Source organism: Rhinatrema bivittatum, chromosome 17, assembly GCF_901001135.1.
Source record: "Rhinatrema bivittatum chromosome 17, aRhiBiv1.1, whole genome shotgun sequence".
Lineage (NCBI taxonomy): Eukaryota > Metazoa > Chordata > Amphibia > Gymnophiona > Rhinatrematidae > Rhinatrema > Rhinatrema bivittatum.
Window position 1 is genome coordinate 21,780,044 of NC_042631.1, and position 23,540 is coordinate 21,803,583.

A 23,540-nucleotide genomic window follows, 5' to 3' on the forward strand; every position below is an offset into this window, starting at 1 on the left:
TCGGAGTGGGGCTTGGACTTGCGCACAATACTTTCTGATTTTCAAAAATAGGCCTGTAAATTCTCCCAGAAAGTTTGCGCACACAGAACAGCGGGGAAATTTGGTGCGATCATTTTCCACTTTGAAAATTGGTGTAACTTATGTTTTGCCGCCTAGTTTCGAGGGGCTGCTTGAAAATTATCCCCAAAATGTAAAAGAGAATATTCCGGCACACGCACTGTGCTCCCCCAGCAGCAGGGATGTCGCCTTTCCAAAAGTATTCAAGCTGCGCGAAGAAAGGAGCTTTCAATTTCGTGAGCAGAGCAAAGAGCACCCAGGCTTTTTTATTCCTTATCTGGAACAAATGGCCTAGACTTTCTTCTAAGCTCCACCCCTTTTGCAGCTCACTCAGTCACTTCCTTGGGGAAGGGGATCGGGGTCTACAGAGATTCTCCCAGTTTACAACCAATTTCCCTAAAATCATACAGAGAAAAGCAATGGATGGGTGGTACAGACAAACCTTAAAATTGACCAACGTGTATTAATCAAAAAAGGACCGACATGCTCACTGTACTCCATATGTCAAATACCATAAGTCAAAATGTACATTTAAAAAAAAAAAAGTGATTCCTGTGCTGATGGCATTCCCCAAGGCCGGAGGTGCACCTCGTTTACCTCCATTAGTAATTCATGTCTGTTGCTCACCTCCTCCAGGGCCGGTGCAAGGGTATCAGGCGCCCTAGGCGAACCTTCGGCCTTGTGCCCGCTTATCCCCTCTCCCCCCCCCCCCCCCCCCCCCCCGGTCCTGGCCCCAACCCTTACCTCATTCGCCCAGTGCCTGCCTTTCTCGGCCGCGAGCAGGCATGGGCTTTGCTCGCGGCCCCTCGTGGCTGCTCTTCGGTGCCCCCCCCTAATGGTTGGCGCCCTAGACGACTGCCTAGTTCGCCTAATGGGATGCACCGGCCCTGACACCCTCCCCCCCCTCCATATCAGGGGTTAGGGAGCCCATGTTCTGAACCATGTCAAAGAAAATGGCCAGAGACCGGATGCTTATAATTTTAAAAAAATATATATATTTTGAATCCTTTCTATTTTTGGTTTCTGTTTTATTGCTCTATCCCTGTATTTCAGCCCTCAAGAACAATAATTGATTAGTACTTAGAACTGATTTGTGGTTTTTGCATTTTCTGTAAAATTGATATTGGGGGCTTTCATGACATGGCGTGGGTATACAAATTTTGAATTATGAGATAAATTATAAACGGATTGCTGTCATCCATTGCAGACGAGGTTTCCCAAAACCTTTCCTGCTCTGGAAGATGGCGTTTGTTTGGAATACTTTAAAGGGACCCATTGACCCTGGTGAATCCATAGTGACTGTGCGTTAGATAAATAATCTCTCAGATTCCCTGGCCATCTAAACGTACAGTATGATGTCTCTGCCAAAAAGAAATAGGGTCGCTTTGTCATTTATTTATTTATTTATTTATTTGTTGAGTTTTATATACCGTCATTCGGTAAAGCCATCATAACGGTTTACAAAATTTAAATTGTAACTCTCTTAACAATTGTGGAAAAAAAAATATAACAACGTGCATATTAAACAGAGGTTTAAACATTTCAAGTCCAGAAAGAATCATTATGTGGGAGGAGGAGAGATTGTTTGATCTGGTTGGAGAGAAGTTATTTTGAGGTTTTTTGATGAAAGTCATCACTTACCTAACTATCCCAGTATGTCCAGATACGAGCAATGCAATAACAGATCTGGTCTCATCATTCTAAAAGTCCTAATTCTTTCTAGGATTAACCATATCCATCCTTGATGCAATGAATAGCTCTTTCCCTGGCTAACAAAACTCTGTGGGCGGGTTTTTTTTTTTTAATGGTGTTTTGCCAGAGCCCATTTTGAGTTCTTTCAGAACTACACTTCCTCAAATAATTCCAGTTGTTATTTTCTCAGAAAGTAACGGCGGGTGACAACTTCTGAGTTTAAACACAGACTTTATAGCTTAGGATTTTATGGACATTACTGCCTGTATAAAGGAGAGAATTTTTACTGAAGCACGTTTTTCACAGTGTCGGGCTATAAGGGCATATGTTAGAAGATTTGTTATTTTGCAGCACTTGCAAATTCCTAGCCAGATAGACATGATGCCCTCTCTCATGCTCTTACAGCATTTCCTACAAATAAAAGCCTTCCTGAGAAGTTCAGTGACATGACGCCATCTGTGTATTCTGAAACCTTAGACTGAGGGGTGAGCGCTTGTCGTGGTTGGAGAGCGCTGGGAGGCGTAGCGCTAAGGACATCTCTTTTTTTTTTTTTAATCAGGAGGTGGAATTTCCTCTCAGTCACCTGTGTGTGGTTTCTCCCCAGTGACGTGCAACCATGGGAACGGTGGATGCCAGCACACGTGCGAAGACGCAGACGAGGGGCCCGTCTGCCGGTGTCACCAGAAGTACACGTTGCGCTCGGACGGCAGGACCTGCCTCGGTTAGTGACCCAGCGGGCAGAATGCTTTCAGACGACGGATGCCGTAACTCTCCTCCTGATTATAAAAGTGGCGCATGCCGTCACGAGTGGGCTTTTGTTTGCGCGGCTACTCGTGCTCGCGCTGCCAAAGGCTTAGATTTTCTGCAGCGATGTGTGTTTAATGGCTGAGCAAAGCGTTGTGGTTGCTGTGTTGACCCACCCGAATACGTAGAAATAAGGGGTCAAACGCGTGGAAGGGTGAGACTTTTTTTATTGGACTAACTCAATATGTCTGTGACGAGCTTTCCAGAATTATGCTGCTTTTATCGAGTCGTGAAGGGGAGCATTCAAGGCCAGTGCCCAGGGTATTAGGAGCCCTAGCAAACTTTCATCCTTGCACCCTGCAACCCCCATTTAACTTTCAGCTCCATAGGTTACCTCGCGCCCTAAGATTTTGACTAAAAAAAAAAAAAAAAAATCAAGAAATCTGTCTGAAATGGCTGTCTGGCTTGAACTAGACTCTGTCCCCTCACTCTTCACCTTGCAAAAAAAATATTTAAAATGTGCTTGTCATCTCATGAACAGGGATGCAAATCCCCTTGGTTACCAGACATTTTGTGAAGTAACAAAATACCCTGCAAGAAAAAAGTCACTCAGAATCTATGCAGCAAACTTACCATATCAAAACAGCTCTAATTCCCAGCATTCAAGCTGTCTATGAAAAAACAACACTGACCCTAAAACGTCAGTACACCTTCTGTTGTGGAAAACAGAAAAACTGGACTACTACAAGTTCCTACACAGAAACTACAAGTCGGCAGAATACCTCACCTCCAGTCAAACATGCGGAGTACAGAAAGACTCTCACCAAATACAGAATAAGTGACCACAAACTAGAAATAGAAATATGCAGAGGAAAAACTGATCTCCAGCCCGAGTCTCCTCCCATCCTGTTCCCTGCAGACAGGCGGGAAGGAGCTGGATTTGGAAGCAGACGGACTGTTCTTTGCTCTGCATTGTGTACTCCAGACTTACTACCTCTGCTGTTCCTGAAAGACTGGATTAGAGAGCAGAGCAGCTGTTCTTTGCTCTGCTTTGTGCTGTCTGCTCCAGGCTTATCACCTCCTCTTCTGCTCTTTGCAGGCTGCCTGAAACAGAAGGAAACTGAAGCAGGAAGCAGAAGGCTGTTCTCCGCTGCCTGAGATTTTGGCACCGAGGGAGTCATGGGGCAGAGCCCTGTTTGCAAATTGCCTAGGAAAAACCCCTTAGTGCCACCCCCAGGACTGCTGCGTAGTAGGTGATTGCCTAGTCTTGGCCCTAGGAGCATAGCTGTCGATAGCTAGTTACAGATGTACTAAGTTAGTCTAATCAAAAGGTCTCGCCTACAGCTTGCTTGTTTGGCCCTTATTTCTGTATTATGTCTGAAAATCTTTAAGGGAACAAAAGTGCAGGTACATCTTAGTCTATATTTAATAAAATGTAGACCATATTTTAATAGAGACTAGATTTGTATTTGTTGTTGAGCAGAAAAGGAAAGATAATTTGCCTAGGTGCTTTGTACCAGGCTGTTGCAGTATTAACGAGCAAAGGATTTGTCGCACGGAGCAAAAAACCCACAGTCGCAGTCTTACTCTGCCTGTCTTTTCCACCTTTCAGAGAGAGATGATGGTGCCACGGAAAACCCTGAAAACAACTCCACGTCAGTGAGTGATGTGGACAAGCGGGTGAAACGCCGGCTACTTATGGGTAAAAGGATCCACTTCTGTTACTTTACCTTGCGTTTCACGTCGGGTTCGTTGCCCTGTGCTCGCAGGGCCGATGGTTCCATTGGGCCTAGAGTGCCAGAATTACAGGAGTATCGGATTTCCACCAGCGCAGGGCCTAGAGGGGAGGGCGCTGCGCCAGAGGCGGTGCCGCCAAAGAAGGAAGTAGGAGGGAGCGCCGTGCTGGAGCTGTTGGCCAGTAGGTAAAGTTGGGAGGGTGCTTGACTGAAGGTTTCCCTAGGGCACCAAATACTCTTGCACAAGCTCTGCTTGCTTGCCTCTGTGAGTGACGCTGTATATCACTAGGCTGCTGCTTTATGAGAGGGACAGACGGCCGCTCCGGTACAAGTACTTATCTCTGGCGTGATCACCCTTGGGTTTGAGTTGATTCTTATTGGATCACGCTTTTTCTTGTATATCATGACGACTTCTCCCTTCCCTGTCTATCCATCTGTTTCATACAGGATTTCATACTGAAATTCATATATCAATAACTTACTTATTTTTCAAAGGAAATGTGCACATCATTAATTTTCATCATCTCCCTCCTACTTATTTATTCTATCCTCCATAGATTAAGCGTGTGAAATATGAGGAAACCATCACTTTATGGGGGTTACATGCAAGTATACCTAAGAATATAAGAACTGCCCTACTGGGTCAAACCAAGGGTCCATCTAGCCCAATATCCTGTTTCTAACAGTGGCCAAGCCATGTCACAAATAACAGGCAGGATCCCTTATAGTAGATAGATTCCATGTTGCTTACAGCTAGGGGATAAGCAGTGGCTTCCCCAAGTCTACTTGGTTAGTAATGGCTTATGGACATTTCCTCTAAGACCTTGTTTAAGCCTTTTTTTAAATCCAGCTACAATAACTGCCTTTACCACATTTTCTGGCATAAATTCCAGAGCTTAATAGTACATTGAGTGAAAAAATATTTTCTCCGATTTGTTTTAAATGTGCTGCTTAATAACTTCATGGAGTGTTCCCTAGTCTTCTTATTTTTTGAGAGTAAACAGATTTGTACTCATGATTTTATAGACTTCTGTCATCTCCCCTCAGCTGTCTCTTCTCCAAGCTGAATAACCCTAACCTCTTTAGCCTTTCCTCTTAGGGGTGCCATTCCATTCTCCTTTATCACTTTGGTCATCTTTCTCTGTGTTTTGGTGTACTTTTTCTTGAGATGTGACAACCAAACTTGCACACAATACTCTAAGTGTGATTGCACCATGGAGTGATAAATAAGTATTATGATATTTTCTGTTTTATTCTTCATTCCTTTCCTAATAATTCCTACCGTTCTGTTTTGCTTTTTTTGACAGCCACCACACAATGAGCTAAGGATTTCAACATACTGTAAAAAATGACACCTCAGTGCTTTTCCTGGGTGGAGACTTCTAATACAGAATCTAACATCGTATATCTATGGTTTGGATTATTTTTCCCTATGTGCATCACTTTGAATTTGTCCACGTTAAATTTCGTCTGCCATTTGGATGCCCAGTCTCACAAGGTGGTCCTGCAATTTCTCACAATCTGCTTGTGATTTAAAAACTTGGAATAATGTATGCTCTACAAATTTGATCACCAGTCCCACTACAGATCCCAGAGGCATGCCACTGTTTACCTTCCTCCATTGAAAAAAAAAAACTGACCATTTAGTCCTATTCTCTGTTTCCTATCTTTTAAACAGTTTTCAATCTATAACAGGACATTTCCTCTATCCCATGACTTTTAATTTTCTCAAGAGTCTGTCATAAGGGACCTTCTTAAATGCCTATGTACACATCACCATTATCCATGTTTATTAACTCCTTCAAAAAAAAATGTAGCAGATTGAGACCAGATTTCCTTTGGATAAATCTATGATGGCTGTATTCTATTAAACCATGTCTACTGGTCTGTCTTACATGTTCAATAAGTTTGTTCTTCTTCACTCAACGCACAATTAAACTATGGAATTTGTTGCCAGAGGATGTGGTTAGTTCAGTTAGTATAGCTGTGTTTAAAAAAGGATTGGATAAGTTCTTTAAGTTAATTAAGTTGACTTAGAAAATAGCCACTGCTATTACTAGCAACGGTAACATGGAATAGACTTAGTTTTTGGGTACTTGCCAGGTTCTTATGGCCTGGATTGGCCACTGTTGGAAACAGGATACTGGACTTGATGGACCCTTGGTCTAACCCAGTATGGCATGTTCTTATGTTCTTTGTTCTTCAGCATAGTTTCTATGATTTTTCCCAGAACTAATGTCAGACTCCACTGGTCTATAGTTTCTTGGATCACTCCTGGAGCCCTTTTTAAAGATTGGAGGGTGGCCAGTGTAATGCTAATCTTCAGTTACAATAGACTATTTTAATGATTGGCTACAAATTACTAGTGATAGGTCTGCAATTTAATTTTTGAATTTTTTCAGAACTCGGGGATGTAAATCATCTGGTCCAGGTGATTTCTTACTCTTTTTAGTTTGTCAGTTTGCCTTTTTATATCTTCTATGTTCAAAGTGATATGCTTCATTTCCTTTTAATCATCATCATTAAATGTTCTTTCTAGCATGGGTATCTCCTCAACATCCTCCTCAGTAAATACCAGAGCAAAGAATTCAGTTGGTCTTTCTGCTATGGCCTTGTCTTCCCTAAGCGTCCCTTTTGCCCTTTAATCATCTAATAATCTAATCAACTCTCTCACGGGCTTCCTGCGTCTGATATATTCAAAAATGTTTATATTGTGAGTTTTTTGCCTCTCTGGCAAGCTTCTTTTCAAAGTCTTTTTGTCTGCCTTATCAATGTTTTGCATCTAATTTGCCAAAGCATTTTCCTATTTTCTTCATTTGGATCATCTTGCCATTTTTTTTTTTTTTGAAAGATGTTCATTCGGCTATAATAGCCTCTTTCACCTCACCTGTTAACCATACTGGCAGCCATATGGTCTTCCTTCCACTTTTTTTTTTTTTTTTTTTTTTTTTAATGTGTGGAGTACATCTGGTCTGAGCTTTCAAGATGGCATTTTTAAACAATGTCAACACCTGATGTAAAGTCTTAACTTTTGCAGATACACCTTTCAGTTTTTTTTCTATTTTCCTTGTTTTATCATAATCTCCCTTTTGAAAGCTAAATACCAGAGCAGTAGTTTTCCTTAATTCCTCCCTTCAGTTAAGTAAAATGTTATCACTTTAGTGCAAAGTGGCCCCTCTACTGTTACTTCTTGCACCAAATTCTGCGTTCCATTATGTCTAATAGAGTTCTCCTCTCGTTAGTTCCTAGACCAGCTGCTTCATGAAACAGTCATTTATTTCATCAAGAAGCTTTACCTCCCTGGCATATCCTGATGTGACATTTACCCAGTCAATATTGGGGTAACTGAAATCTCCCATTAATACTGTGCTGCCAAGTTTGTTAGCTTCCCGGATTTCTGGTAGCATTTCATTGTCCATCTATTCGTTCTGACCGCACATGGAGTTTCTCTCCACAAGGCTTCCACAGTGCATTTGGTCTCCTGCCGGATCTTTGTCTTCTTTTGACACTATGCAATCCTTATCATATAGCACAAACCCTGCTATCAGTTTGACTCTCCATATCATTGAGATACCGTTTGCACCCTGGTATCTCCTTCCACCAGGTCTCTGAGATGCCAGTTATGTCTACCTCTTCCTTCAGTGCTTTATACTCTAACTCTCCCATCTTATTCTTTAGACTTCTGGCATTTGCATGCAGATATTGCAAGGAATGTTTTTTGTTTGTATTTGCAACATTCCTAGCAGGGATAATATGGAATCTTTAACTCAATCTGCTCTCTATTTAAAGGCACCTGGGCTACTTTTGCTTTTACTGGAATCTTTCCATCGGGATGATCTAACCCCTGTTTTTAGTATCCTTGGAAGATACCTCCCTCTGACCATGCTGCACTGCCGAGTGATTATCTGTTTTCCCCCATGTTCTAGTTTAAAAGCTGCTCTATCTCCTTTTTAAATTTTAATTCTAGCAGTCTGGTTCCCCTTCTCCAAAATATTGCCCAGTTCCTAACAAATCTAAAGACCTTTTATCATGCATCATAGTCTCGTTGAGGCTCTGGAGCTCTGTCTGCCTCTGGATCCTGTGCATTAAACAGGGAGCGTTTCCGAGAATGCTGCTTCGGAGGATGTGGATTTCTACTTTCTAAACTAAAAGCCTAAATCTGGCTTCCAGAACCTTCCTAATGTAACTAATTTGCGGTATATATTTTGCGGTATATAAAAATTTAAATAAAATAATTTATTATTATTTAATTACACTCCTGGTTCTGCTACTTTATCACCCTATATTTTAAAAAATGCGGTGTGCATTGTTCTTTACAGTCAATACTCGCAAGTTATCTAGCAAAATGTTAACTTTTTGAATATTGGGGAACTAAACTGGATAGATTTTAGCCAGATAACTTGTCCGCTTGCTGCTTTACTGAATATTGGCCTCTTTGTGTATATATGGATAGTTACGTACCTGTATCAGGAATTACAGGCAGCAGGATTTATTTTATTTTTATTCCGATTTTCAGGCACTTCAAAGCAGATTACATTTAGCTACTCCAGACATTTCCCTGTCGCCAGAGGGCTCATGATCTAAGGGGCCGAGTGCACTGTATAAACCCGCATGTTAGGAAAGCGGGCGCTGACTTTTCAGCGCCCGCTTTCCACGCTTTATATTGCATCGGCCCCTAAGGTTTTTTTTTGTACCTGAGGTAACGAAGAGTAAAGTGAGAGGCAGTGGGATTTGAACCCTGGAGGGTGACGTCATCCTAATGGCACTGGGGCAGAAAAGCTCTCTCGGAGCCGAGGAAAATCAATGGATGATCCTGCGCAAGCACCCGCAGCGCTGAACCCCTTTGTAGGGGGCGCTGTGCAGCCCCCACGATACTTTCAGACTTTACCTCAAGCTGTTCTTCAACTCCAAGGGGAGGAGGGAGGAATGGCTTGGCTGATTTATCCTGCTGGGCCATATGGAGAACACCTTTTACCAGGTAAGCAACTTTGCTTTCTCTGTGGGCAAGCCAGGATAAAGTCAGCCACAAAAGTGGGGACTCAGAAACCTGAGGATTGCGTATTAGAGACGACGTTGCAACCTGGAAATATTGGCTGAGGTTGGAGTTGGAAGAAATTAGCTAAATAAGCTTTTGAAAACTGCCTGACCAAAACTGCTAACTTGATGGGAAGTGTTTTCTAGGCAGTAATGAGCTGGACTAAGCAAGGGCCTTCAGATTACTGTGGAGAGTAATGCTGAGTGATAGTAATAAAAAGTGATGCAATCAGGTATGCAAGAAGATAAAATTCCCTTGCCTTGACTGGCTTAAAGGATAGGAACAAGTGTATCTCCTGGATCTTCTGGTCCTCTGAGATATATGGACTCAAATAGTGCAGTAAGGTCCATCATGGGAAGGACCCAGACACCCAACCCATCTGACAGTCATCTTAAACTTGCAACGGGGCATATTTTGAAGCCCAGTTTATCTGCCATTTTGAAGAGCACAGAAGCTAGATCAAACTCAATTTTTAAAACTTTGCCTACCAAAATGAAAAAATAATTTATTTTTTTTTGAGACTCTCTCGAAAATGAAAATAAAACAAAAAAAAAAGAAACCAAATACCAAGAAAAAGTGAAAGGTCAAAATTTCAACAAGCAGCCAGAGAGAGAGCGCAAAAAAATCACGTTCCTTTGCAAGAGTGGAAGAAACAACAAACGAAAAAAAAAAGGACTGAAGAGATTCATGCAAGGGGAGGGCAGCTGCGCGGGAACACCCGAGCTTGCTCCAGAAAACGCCAGCTTGGTATTTCTGAGCTCCGAGGGGCCTTTTCTGTCCTGGCGCCAGCGGGATGACATCGCCCCCACTTGCGTGACTGACGTAATCTGGCTTGTCTACGAAGAAATATACACATAGTGAGCCAAAGAAAAGCAAGAGGTGAGCCTGTAAAAACAGCATTTCTGTGGCTCCTGGAGGAACAGAGGGTACTTTTTCAAAAGCATTTCTGTGGTTAAAACAGTGTTTTACCCTCAAAAACGGGCTTTTTAAAATATTTGCCCGCCAATATGTGGGTGAGCTTACGCGCGTAACTTTACCCAGACTAAACGGGGGCATTCCTAGGAGTGGAGTCGGGCGTGGTCGGGGGCAGAGGTTTGGACTTATGTGCACACGTTGTTTGAACATTCAAACAACGTGTGCATAATTTTTCACCCACACTTTCCATGCACAAAATGGCAAGTGTGTGTGTGGGGGGATAGATTAGGTGGAATAATTTTTAAAGGGGACTTAACACGTGTAAATCCATTATAAAACCTGGTGTATGGAATAGCAGAAGTCCCACGCGTTTGATTGCTGGTTAATTTCTCTCCTCGTCTTTTTTTGCTGGATTTCACACCGTTTTCAGAAGTAAAACCAATCCTCCAGAACGAGGCATACAAAGCCTGTACACTGGGCCGGGATCCCAAGCCTCAGAATGATCGATCTCCATTCTTCTGTGCCCTTCATGCATGCCAGTAATACATTTTTCTTGCAGTAGGGGGTATAACCCTCCCAAATTTTTGGTACAAGTAGGAGAAGAGTGCGTCCTTCATGGAAAGATGATAAGCGCACGGTTTTTGTGTGTTTTTTTTTTTTTTAATCAAGTTTCTTTTTTAAAAAATTAGCAACGAATTGGCACAGTTGAGAAAATGCCAGTGGGCTTTTCTGAGGTCGATTTTATTTAAAAAGGTTTAAGATAGCCAGACAAACCCAGAGATTTGAATTTTCCGCTTCTCTCACTGGCAAGTCATTATTCAGCTAAACTTTAGTCAGAAAAAGGTGGGGGAGGGGGGAATCTTCTGGGACATGGCTAAAATGCGTCTGGCTAGTGCTGATATTGAGCACTAGCCAAATTTTAAAGTTAGTCGGATAAGTCTTGCCGAAACAATCACTGCCTGGGTAACTTCAGCCGGGTATATTCAGGGGCATTCTTATCCGGCTAAGATCCACCGAACATCTGGGAAAAGCTACCCAGGTGGCTTCCCCACTCACTGGCCCATTGAATACTGACGGCTGTCATCTTTTACCCTCTGCTGGTCATTCCATCCCTTTCCATGAGTTGGGCTACTACAGACATAACTCCTCGCTGGCAAAACAGAAGGAAGAGGGAGGCTGAAGATGCATGGACTAGATTCTCAATTGCAAGTTAATTCAAAAGTTAACTGAGGTTTTGGGGGGGGTTTTTTTAGCCTTCATGCTGCACCCACCATGCTAAAATATGTAAATGAAGAGTTTAAAAAAAAAAAAAAAAAGGAAACAGGAACACCATGGAAGAAGCGGTTCCCAGTCCCACCCTCATTCTGCCGCTCTACAGTAAGGGGGGGCCGTTGTCCTGCTTGCATCAGAATCTGATTGTACAGGAAACAAGAGACACAACTATCTGTAAATTGTGATGCATATCGAAAAGAGATCCTACCTCTTACACTAATGGCAACACAATGAGTTGCTTTGACTGAACCACTGTTTCTTAGCGTGTAACTGCAAGGTCAGTTCAAGTTGAGCTCTGTTTGAAATTCAGGGTGCCTGGTGAGCCATATGAGCTGCTGCATGCACTGGTGTGGAATGTAAAAGCTTTTTCTTTAAACAGATACTTCAGAGTGATTTTGTAAAGATGGTTATCCTTTATTACTTGCTATCCTTGCGTTTCATCCTCTGAGGAAAAAGTGCAAGAAGTGCCTTTCAAGTAGTTGCACTGAAATGGTTTTGTTGCTTTGAATGACAAAACAGTGTTTAGAGCATTCAGAACAGTCAAGGTCTCTGTCAAAGTATTCAAAAATCAACATTCTTGGGTCAAAACTTCTTTAGAAAGAGTATTTACAAGGATAAAGGAACAAGGCTATGCATGTTGACCATGACGCTCCAGTTGACCTTCATTGATCCGATTGGTGGAATACGATCATCATGCTTTTTATAATTTAGTTCTGTACTTTTAGTCAGAGTAATGGTGTTGGCATTGGCTTAACATGTTGTAAATAGTTTCCAATATCCATGCATGCCTCAGCGAGACCAAGTAAAATGATTTATTCTGAGTGTGAACTATTCATCTATTTGTACGATCAGTAAATCAAAGTTATGTTAGTCGTGTGAACTCTCAATTCCTCAGTATGATTTGTTTATTGCCTGGCATGCCCCACGAAGATAAATTCCTGGGCAAGCCTTCATCATAACTCATTTCTGCTCCACTCTCCTGGCCAAGTGACCAACTCGTCCACATTTCAGAGGGGCTTCTTACTCAGAGATTCCCTTGTACACCTTGTTACAACCTCTATAAAACTTACATAATTAAAAAAAAAAAACCCTTGCTTACAATGCTGGCAGGGTCTTCCTCGAAGTGTTGATAGGTTGGCAAGGAGCCTTCTCTTTGGAATGTTAGAATTTTTTTTCCTTTTCTGAGACGAAGGTTCCCGACTGTAGTGGGAAAAAAAAGTTAAATATAAGAACGTGCTGACCGATGTGAGCATGCCGCTGGGCTCTTGTCTTAGCCCATACCCACCGCGCTCTCGCGCTGTGGCACGTTCGCTGCATTGCATTACGCTACACGAGTCCCCTTACTGGCTACAGCACTGACCCTCTGCTGCGTGCGCGTGTGTGTAGATTTCACTGGAGTCTGTGGGCCATCTCATGGCGTAACGTTAGCCTGTTGCCGTCGGCTAACGACCGCCTTCTCTCTCTCTCTCTCTCTCTCCCCTCTCCCAGGATCTTTACCTGTGCCTTATGTTTTCCCCATGAGGAGGGACGATATTCTGAAATGCTGGCTCTCTGCAACCACCTGTATGCACAGCAGACTGACTTTAAGACTTTTCTCCCATGCAAATACCTCAAGTGAAAAATTGCTTTCTTTTGGGGGGAGGTGCTAAAAGGCTAATTATTGGCTATTTAATAACTAGTTACTGAAAATAGGTGGTATTTTTTAATGTTTAAGCCTTCCAGTATGATTTTTCAAAGGCGTACTTGGAGTAGAAATTAAAAGCATATTCTACTGTTTTCCTGATTTAAAATTAAAGGGGGTGTACAAAAGAACAAAGTAGATCTGAATTGTTCTCCCAGCAGTTGCAAAGCTTTTACACACACAATGCATAGTGTGTGTGCATTTTATATGTGCTACAGAGCATTTTGTATTTATAGCGTAGATAACGCTAAAGAGGGAAAAATTATTTGGTTAATATTTTGAAAACTAAACTGGATGAGTCTTTAACAGGATGTTAACAGGATTATTGGGCATCCAGACCTTTTAAGACTTCAGTGTATAGGTGCTGATCCAAGGCCATATTTTATTTTTTATTTTGCTTGCCTTCAGGTCATGAGAGAATTTTTGTACCCAGGGATGAATTGCCTGAATATCTGCAGGAGTTTTTACCTTCCCTTTTCGGGATTAGCAGAATTTTCCCAGCCGTGAGCAATTTGACGAGGCTTGACCTCGACGGATCACTCTCTTCTTTCAATCCTGTTTGCGTTACATCACCCCCTTCCTTGTTTGTTTGCTCTCTTACAAAATCTGGTTAAAAAAAAAAAAGTTGCAGATTAACGAAGACTGCCTGCTTTTCAATAAATAGGTTATTACTTGAGTTTACTTTTTTTTTTTTTTTTCTTTTCAGAAACGTGTGCCGTTAATAATGGTGGTTGCGATCGAACCTGCAAGGATACTTCGACAGGCGTACGCTGCAGTTGTCCTGTAGGATTTACCCTTCAGTTCGATGGGAAGACGTGCAAAGGTGTGTAAGTGAGGGTGTATGCAGGAAGTGGCCCCCTGCAGGGAGTTACAGACAGACATTTATTAAAACAGGGGTGCGCTCCTTTTTTGTGGTAGGACTTCTCCCTTTTGCTACCTGATGCTTTCCCTTAATGGTTGCATTGCGTGTGGAGGGGGGTGGATTTGGGAGGTGGAAAGGGGAGGACTGAGATTCTCTGCTGACCCAAGGGCTGGAACAGAGGCCTCTTCTAAGGTTCAATTTTTCCAGGTTCTCATTTGCTCCACCAGCCCCCACAATAGAAACATAGAAATGACGGCAGAAGAAGACCAAACGGCCCATCCAGTCTGCCCAGCAAGCTTCACACATTTTTTCTCTCATACTTATCTGTTTCTCTTAGCTCTTTGGTTCTAATTCCCTTCCACCCCCACCATTAATGTAGAGAGCAGTGATGGAGCTGCATCCAAGTGAAATATCTAGCTTGATTCGTTAGGGGTAGTAACCGCCGCAATAAGCAAGCTACACCCATGCTTATTTGTTTTTACCCAGATTATGTTATACAGCCCTTATTGGTTGTTTATCTTCTCCCCTGCCGTTGAAGCAGGGAGCTATGCTGGATATGCGTGAAGTATCAGTTTTTCTTCTCCCCTGCCGTTGAAGCAGAGAGCTATGCTGGAAATGCATCGAAAGTGAAGTATCAGGCTTATTTGGTTTGGGGTAGTAACCGCCGTAACAAGCCAGCTACTCCCCGCTTTGTGAGTGCAAATCCTTTTTTCTTCTCCCCTGCCGTTGAAGCAGGGAGCTCTGCTGGATGTGTGAAGTATCAGTTTTTCTTCTCCCCTGCCGTTGAAGCAGAGAGCTATGCTGGATATGCATTGAAAGTGAAGTATCAGGCTTATTTGGTTTGGGGTAGTAACCGCCGTAACAAGCCAGCTACTCCCCGCTTTGTGAGTGCGAATCCTTTTTTCCACATTTCCTCTTGCTGTTGTAGCTTAGAGTGATGTTGGAGTCACAGTAACCATGTGTATGTTTATTGAATAAGGGTATTATCTCCAGGCAGTAGCCATCATTCTGGCGAGCCACCCACTCGTTATTGATGGCCTCTTGATTTTATGGATCCACAGTGTTTATCCCACGCCCCTTTGAAGTCCTTCACAGTTCTGGTCAATGCAGCAAGACTGACAGACCCCCGTAGGGTCAAATGCATCAGCTTTTAAGGGGGAGGCTCCCAGAGCCTAGCAGCCCATCAGAGAAAAGACCGGAGCCCGTGCCATGCTGCTGGCGCATCACTGGGCCTCTGCAGTGTTTTTTCCTTTTATACGGAGCAGCTGTCGGACCACCGGGCCCTCTTTAATGTTGACTCGCCGGTTTCCTGGCTCTGCCTTTTTTTATTTTATACCAAACAACGGGATCCCAAGCACCGAGAGCCGGGCCGCAGCCCTCGCAGCAAGCAGTCTGCTGCCAGAGCCAACGAGTTATTTTTTTATTTCCCCGCTCATAAGAGGCACAAGGCACTGAAAAGGGGACGTTTCGGTCCCCGATGCCCGCCGGGACGTTTGCCGCAGTCCGAGATTAGATGGTAACGCTACCTGGGGGGCCCTTTGTTAACGAGCAATCGATGATTTGTATTTCTCGGTTGTGTGTTATGAACTGCGAACCAGTCAGGCTGACGGAGGCCGACTCGGGAAGCACCGCCTGCTGGATCAGGGTCCGTTGCCCCCCCCCCCCCCCGACCTTCATTCCGTCCGAGGCTCTCACAGAAACCGGGGAGGGAGGGGGGGGAAGCAGAGATGGGCACCGGCGCCGTTCAGGGCCCAGTGATGAGATGGGATTTTGTGCCTGATTTATCCGCAATGGTAACGCACAGGCAGAGGAATGGGATGGGCCCCACAACAGCATTAGCAACGAGGGAGCTTGGGGGTGGGGGATGAGGGGCAGGAACAGAGAATGGTTTTGTTCCTCTCCAACCAAAAAAAAAAGCAGCGGTACCTCCGTATTTCAAGATGGTAGGAAAATCAAAATACGTGCTCTTTAAAAATGAGCCAAATGATATAATGAAATGTGAAGAATTTGGGGCCTGAGCCCCGCAGGGAGGTGGAGTTCTCTAGCCTGGAGGAAGGAGGGACGATGGTGGCACTGGGGGGGGGGGGGGGTAACTTGGAGGAGCGGGCCAGGGATGGGGAACATTTGAAGGTGGAGAGATTAGAAAATGAGAGCTGACAGAATGAGAATGAGGTGATGCCCCCTCCCTGAAGTCAGACCGGCCACAGTAAACCTCCACTCTTATTTATACAAACCTTTCTTTTGTTTTTTTTTTGCTTTTCAGATATCGACGAGTGCCAGGGCAGCAACGGAGGCTGTGATCATTTCTGCAAGAACACGGTTGGCAGTTTTGACTGCAGCTGCAAACACGGGTTTAAATTGTTGCCAGACGAGAAGAGCTGCCAAGGTACAGGACCCTGACGAGAGCACAATGCGTAATAAAACAAAAATAGCTACGCTTTGGAGGTGTAACATGAGGCGCTGCTCCGGTATTACTTTTAAAGGTGATTGTTAAGAGCCTCGGTTTCGGGCTGCACCAGGTGCTTGGAGACGGCGCTGGACACAAATGAATCAGGAGCTGGCCGGGCCTGGGGATGCTGCAGAGCCAGAGGGGGATACTCCTGGGGGAATTCTGCGCACAAAAAATTCTGCAAAATAACTCAATCTATATGACAGTCTTTAAGTAATTACATTTTAAATTAATGCAGAAAAAAGTTATTACTTAAAGATGCAGAATTGTAAATATTTTGAGCAGAATTCCCCTAGAAATTCACCTTAAGAGTGACCCTTCCACTATCTCTCCCTACTCCCCTGGCCACTTTGCCCTCTCAGGCCCCAACTCCTCCACGCCAGTATCTCTCCCCTCCACCTCTAGGCTTCCCCTTCCACTCTATCGCCATTGCCAGAGTTTGATCCCGTTCTCTACTGCCCTTCACACAGGCCCTCTGTCCCTTCCTCTTTCTAGTGCACATACACACACCCTCGTATATGTTCCTCACTCTCTCTCACACACACACACACACACACATTCCCTCATACAGGGTCCCTCTCTCTTGCATACACACCCACACAAGCTCCCTTTCTCACACATACATCATCACACAGGCTACCTATGTCTCTCTCATATGCACCCCTTCACGTAGGCTCTCTCTCACACATACACAATCCCTTCACACAGGCTCTCTCTCACATACACACAATCCATTTTTCATATACACGAGCTCCCAATCTCTCACACACATACACACTCCTTCACAATCCCCTCATATAGGGTCCCTCTCTCTTGCATACACACCCACACAAGCTCCCTTTCTCACACATTCATCATCACACAGGCTACCTATGTCTCTCTCTCATGCACCCCTTCACGTAGGCTCTCTCTCACACATACACAATCCCTTCACACAGGCTCTCTCTCACATACACACAATCCATTTTTCATATACACGAGCTCCCAATCTCTCACACACATACACACTCCTTCACAATCCCCTCATATAGGGTCCCTCTCTCTTGCATACACACCCACACAATCTCCCTTTCTCTCTCACACATACATCCTCATACAGGCTACCTGTGTCTATCTCTCACGCAGCCCTTCACACAGGCTCTGGCTCACACATACACAATCCCTTCACACAGGCTAACACCCTCACATACACACAATCCTTTATACACCAGCTCCCAGCCTCTCACACATACACACTCCTTCACAGTCTCCTCATACAGGCTTCCTTTCTCTGGCATCCATGATCAAGCACCCCCTTTGTTCTCTCTCACACCCCCTTCCCCCCCCCCACACCTCTGTACACACACTCACACTCACCGGGGCCTTCATCTTCACCACAAACGGCGCATGCTCCGTTCGCAGAATTCCCCCAGGACTGAGGGGGGGGGGGGGGTGTCTCGGACATCATGCAGCCAGCTAATGGTTGGATTTAGAGGCCATGATTAGAGGTTCCAGAAGGTGCCTTGGTGCATGGCCCCCAGTTGAGGGCTTTCACTGCAGCGACTGAGCTGAATGAGGAGAGGGAATATAAAATAGTGAAAAAATCCCCAGGTAGTTGCAAATGAAGGCTGATGGATCTGGCTCCTAACCACAGTTGCTAAAGAGGCAGCAGAAACTGCCAAGTTCCCCCCCCCCCCCCCCCCCCAAAAAAAAAGAAAGAATCAAGGATTCAGAATATTATTCTGAGGTAGCTTTTGCAGTGTAAAGAGACTTCAGTCGAATGTGTTGTGCTGGTTTTCCATGGCAGCCAGTCCACAAATATCCTGTAGGCTAGTAAAATTATCCAAATTTAAGAATATCTAAAAATTATTTCTATCTGTATATAAACACTAGCGCAAAGTACCCGGCATAGCTCTGTGGTGTGGTCTGTAACAGCCTGTGTGGGGGGTGTGTGTGTGTGGGTGACTTTGCCTGTGGGGGTGTGTTTTGTCTGCACCTGCCTGCATGTTTATGCATGTACAAGCCAGTGTGTGCACATGTTGGCAGTCTGTATGCATGTCTGCATGATCTTGTGTGCACTTCTGTACACTTGCGTGTGCTTTTATGCTCTTCTGCATCCTAGCACGAGCTTGCATGCATGCTTGTATGTGCCTATGGCTGCCTGTCCCTCTCTGGGAAAGTGAGACACAAGGCTTGCTGACAGAGTATATTAGCAAACAGTACCTGGCATTGCTCGGGTTGTCTGATCACCTACATCTCTGCGTGAGTGTGTGTGCCTGTGTGTGTTTCTGCCTGTGTGTTTGTGTGAAGCTCTTCTCAAAACTTCTTTCAAACTCTTTTTCACTTCTCCAAGATGATCCCTTCCAGTCGATAGGTACTGGCACTGGGCAGAGTCTGTTCCCTTGGATCAGGCTGTGAAGCCTAAAATAGGGATCAGCTGCTACATTTTCTTCCAGCTCAACACTCGAAAATTCCAGACAAAAGCCACTTTCCCTCTATCGGGCTGTGGGGCCAATAGATGGGGATTAAAAACAATACAAAACCCTCCAGCTTCCTTGAACTCCAACTAAAAATCCCACATCACTCCTTGTGCTCTCACTGTGGACCAATTCAGACAAGACTCTGTGGTGGTGCCTGCAGGGATGGTCTGCAAAAGACAAAAATCCTAGCCTAGGAATCAGTTTGGATTAGTGGAGCCTTAGAGGGAGGCCTTAAACTCGGGTGAGGGGTTGGGGGGGGCAGTGAAAGATACACCGTTACAGGTTATATATATCACAGTACGCACCTGTGACGATCTGGTGTCATCAGGAGTGCTGAAAGTTGAAAGAAAAGTAAATTTGTTGACTGTTCTCTCTACCTAGCATTGGTTGTTAACTCTGAACATTACTATAAACTCCACCCTAACTCCTCCCACATGAATGCATAATTTGCATATTAAAACGTTTTGCGGTAATTAATGTGCATGTTAGTGCCCTAATGCAGGCCTTAAGTCCCCATGGCAAAATGATGAATGGCCCTGGGGTTTGTACCTGAGGCAGTGGAGGGTGATGTGTCTTGCAGGATTTGAACCCTGTGTGGCAGCTCACTTCCTTAACCACTAGGCTACTCCTCCAAAGATGGTGCAAGCGTGTCCATGCTATGCAGTGGATTCCATAACCTGATCACCTTAGTAAAATTATTGCTCTGTAAAGTTCACTTAAATATTTGTTAGCTTCATAGTGTGTCCTCTCGTGCATTGCATACTGTCAGATGGAAACACATTTTGTAACAGTCACCTATCCTGTTAACCATTCAAGTATTCAGAGCACAGTAATTCTGCCTCCTCTAGGTCCCTTTCTATCCATGTTAAACATTCCCAAATGCTCTGCTTTCTCCCTATATAATAAAAGAATCCTTTGAGTATGGCATGCACAGTTTTTCCCATGGAAACTATAATAGGCTTACTGTTACTTCCAACTCTGCGATTTGATTTAAATTGGCTTTAACGTGACCAGGCAGGCTTGAATGTTTCCACTATGTCACACCCAGCGTGTTTGCTTCTGTTCTAGTGCAGTGTACCTATGCGCCATGGACAGGGTAGGGCAGCGTTCTGGAGAAGAGCGGGTTCTTTGCAAAGTATGATACCTTTTGATGGACTTGGATCAGAGCTTTCGAGACTGCATAGATGCCGTCTTCACCTGTGACTTGATAAGGTCACGTCTGATCAAGGGAATTATCCAGTCTGGGAAATTCACGTAGAACGTTTGGATGATTGTTCTGCTGGCCCAGTACAAGGGGTCACAAACTGTATACATGTAGGAAACGTGAACTGAGGATGTGTGTGTGTGTGTATTTCTTTTTTTATTTCAAAATATGTAGGCATGAAAGAAGTCTGGGAAAAACGCCTACATTTTTCCCTAATAAATGGAAATATATGCGCATCTGTAAAATACACACATTCTTTGAAAAGTGGACATAGTTTCTGAAAACAAAAAAGGCCCCAGGAATGTATATAGTGAAGATATGCTGTGCTTGGGTGAAAATATATATAAACGTATAGACTTGTAGAGTTCTTGTTTAAACTGTGCAGATGCATTAGAAGTCGTTACAAATGTGATTTGATGATTTTGGCAATGCTGCAGTATGGAATGATCAGTCAAAGTAAAGGCAGTTCTACTAGACAGCCAGGTCCAGCCTGTGATGTCTTTCTGAAGGTGGTCTGCAGCGTCATGAAAGAGGCTTCGCTGCACTGTTAGTATCCATGGGTTTTAGATGATTTTTGTGGGCCGGTTCAGTGGCTCGGTCATCCTGTAACAGCACCACCCAGTGGCTGGACTTAGAGCCCATGTTGATTGGGCTCCGAAAAGAACCACGGCTTGTGGCCTCTGGCTGAAGACGGACTGTGGTGGCTGGGCTGAGTTGGGGGTGGGGAGGGCAAGAAATATGAAAGTGGGCAAAATATCCCAGGTATCTGCAAATAAAGGCTCACGGCACGGGAGCTCAACACAGGTTGGTCCAGACTGAGCTGAAAGCCCAAAGGAGCAGAATAAGACTGTGGGCTAAATTAGTTAAAAATAAGTAAAAATACAATTAATAGTTTCACTTCCTGCCCTCAATTGCTCGCCAACAAAAAGCATTTTAGTCTTAATCTAGAAAAACAGGAGCATAGAATATGATGGCAGATGAGGACTATAAGGCCCATCCTGCTACCCAGTTTACTTCCTGATGCATTCTGCTGGTGTTCCTTCAATAGGCTGAAAATAATTTTTTCTACTAGGATAATGGTATTGGCCATTTTCCAGGTAATAAAGAAAAGTATATGGTCCTTAGGCAGAGTTTTGTCAAACTGCAATGGCTGAACAGTGACCACTGGAGAGAGAGTTTCATTTTAGCCAACCAATAAATTCTCAAAACAATTTTGTTGGCGTGGCTTTTGAAAGGAAGCGTTCTCTCTCTCTCTCCAGCCTGTAGTGATGTGGTGTAAAGATTGCTGTTGTAGATGCCGACTTTTGATTTCCCAGATCACCCGACTCCCATCGTCAGTACGGGCAGAGGGCGTGCTGCTAACTTACCCTTTTTAAAAATTACAGATGTCGATGAATGCTCTTTTGAAAGGACGTGTGACCATACCTGCATCAATTACCCAGGCACATTTGAATGTACCTGTAAGAGGGGCTACAGTCTGTATGGCTTTACCCATTGTGGAGGTAAGCAGAGGCCAAAAGCCGACACACGCTCTTCGTTGTGAGTCCTTGAAAAGGGAAAATTGTAGCAATAAAACGCTGCTTGCTTGACTGGATCCTTGCGCCACTGTTTATATTTCTGTTTCTCAACCTATATTCGAAGTGAGACTCTTGCAAGCAAATTCTACCCTTCTTCACTAACATTACAGAAAGTAATGATATTCAGATGGATGAGTAGGTTTTAAGACATGGACATGCGATTTTGTAACATGCGCGCGCATGTTATAAAATCGGGGGTCGGTGTGCACAAGGGGGTGCACAATTGTGCACCTTGCACGCGCCGAGCTGCCTTCCCCCATTCCCTTCCCCCTAGCCTGACCTTCCCAGCCCTACTCTAACCCCCTCCCTGACTTTTATCTTACCTTTTGCGCCTGCCGGCACACAATCCTCTGACACAGCAGTAATGGCCGCTGTGTTGGAGGCCCCCTGACAGTCCCTTTAGTAAAGCCCTGGGACTTAAACGCGTCCCGGGGCTTTATGCGTGTTGCTGGGCCTTTTAAAAATAGGCCCAGCGCGCGTAACCTTTTGAAAATCCGGCCTTTTAGTTGCATTAGCTTCGGATATCTGAAAGGGATAATATGTCAAAATATGTGTATGCCTTTTTTTTTTCCCAGCCTCCCTTTAGAAGCTCTCATTCAACTGGTAAGCAATGAAACCAATTGGGCAGCCATTCATTTGTGCTTCTTCGGTTGTCTTTTCTGAAGAAAAGCTTAGCAGGTGAATGGGGGAAATTTCAGAGTTTTAAATTGTGGTCTTCCTTTCTTCTGAAGGCGCCTCGTAGTGTCCTTGTGCTGACAGAGCAGCCGTTGGCGCGCGCTTCTGAGAGAGAATGCACGTAAAGACGCTGGGATCCTGTTAGAATGGAAGGCCATCTCTATTACTATTATTTTGCTCTTTGCGCTTTGTGTAGTCTTTTTCCAGAAACCCTTGCAGATTATGATGCCTTTTATTGGATCATCCTATCCAAAGTGGCTGTCCTACATGGGCTCTCAAGGATTTGCTGCAGGTTGTGTCTGATCTTTCCTTACAATCGAGCTTTTCAGATTTCCCCAAAACATTATCCAAAAGTCACATTGGTACAAGGAAAGAGTAAGAACGTGATGTGGAAGGACAGGTGAAATGGAAAAGCTGGACCCGGGTGAAAATTATATTTTTTAAGTTAAATTGTGACTGATCTTACTACCTGCCTTCAGAACTTCACATAAAGAATCCTCCTTCCTCTGCAGCCAGCGAGTCATGTATTCACGTTTTGATTTCTGCACGCTTTTGGAACATAAAATCTCCATCTGCTCCAGAGATGTGATGCAACCCATTTGCGAGCAGGAGACTCCAGTCTTGAATTGCTTTTGTAATCAGTATCCCCTCCCGATGCATCATCGTACATGTAGTGTTGATTTCAAATTGAAGGAGCAAGACTACAATTACCAGATTGCCATGGGATACGAGTTCAAAAGCAGGGCCTGGCAAAGTCTTTCTCCGGAAATTGGGTCTCCTCGTGTCTGCCTCTGCTTGGAAATGGGTAAGATCTGAAGAAACCGAATGGCTCAGGACCCTGGTTCAGAAATGTTGATCCTTTCAGCCTTGGGTTACCAGTTTCAGTTGATGCCAATAATGATCAAGACTGAAATCTGTAAAACTATCGTGCAACCTATATGAAACAAGTTTAGTCCCGTGATCTGGTACTGCCTAGCTAAACTTAGTTGGGGGACTGAACCCGCATAGAGACTGAACAGCATCCCCTAGAAATGAGATCTCCAGAACCAAGGTCAAGGTGCACAGATGAGGCGTTGCCTTTGCCTGGGCTGTGCCCGTTCTGTAACTGAGGACATCATTTTCCAGGGCTACCAATTCAGCAGCGTTCATGACCATATTTTTTTTTTTGTTGAGGGAAGTGTG

At 44.2% G+C, this 23,540-nt stretch overlaps 1 protein-coding gene across 4 annotated transcripts in view; it reads left to right on the forward strand.

Moving 5' to 3' along the window:
* The window catches only part of SCUBE2 (signal peptide, CUB domain and EGF like domain containing 2), a 99,784-nt gene that overhangs the window by 32,770 nt on the left and 43,474 nt on the right, over positions 1 to 23,540 (forward strand). For all 4 annotated transcript variants that reach the window (XM_029582339.1, XM_029582343.1, XM_029582342.1 and 1 more), the window contains 5 exons: positions 2,354 to 2,470; positions 4,106 to 4,195; positions 13,839 to 13,955; positions 16,258 to 16,380; positions 21,492 to 21,608. In XM_029582339.1, coding sequence (XP_029438199.1) covers positions 2,354 to 2,470; positions 4,106 to 4,195; positions 13,839 to 13,955; positions 16,258 to 16,380; positions 21,492 to 21,608 — 564 coding nt within the window. The remainder of the gene's footprint in view (positions 1 to 2,353; positions 2,471 to 4,105; positions 4,196 to 13,838; positions 13,956 to 16,257; positions 16,381 to 21,491; positions 21,609 to 23,540) is intronic.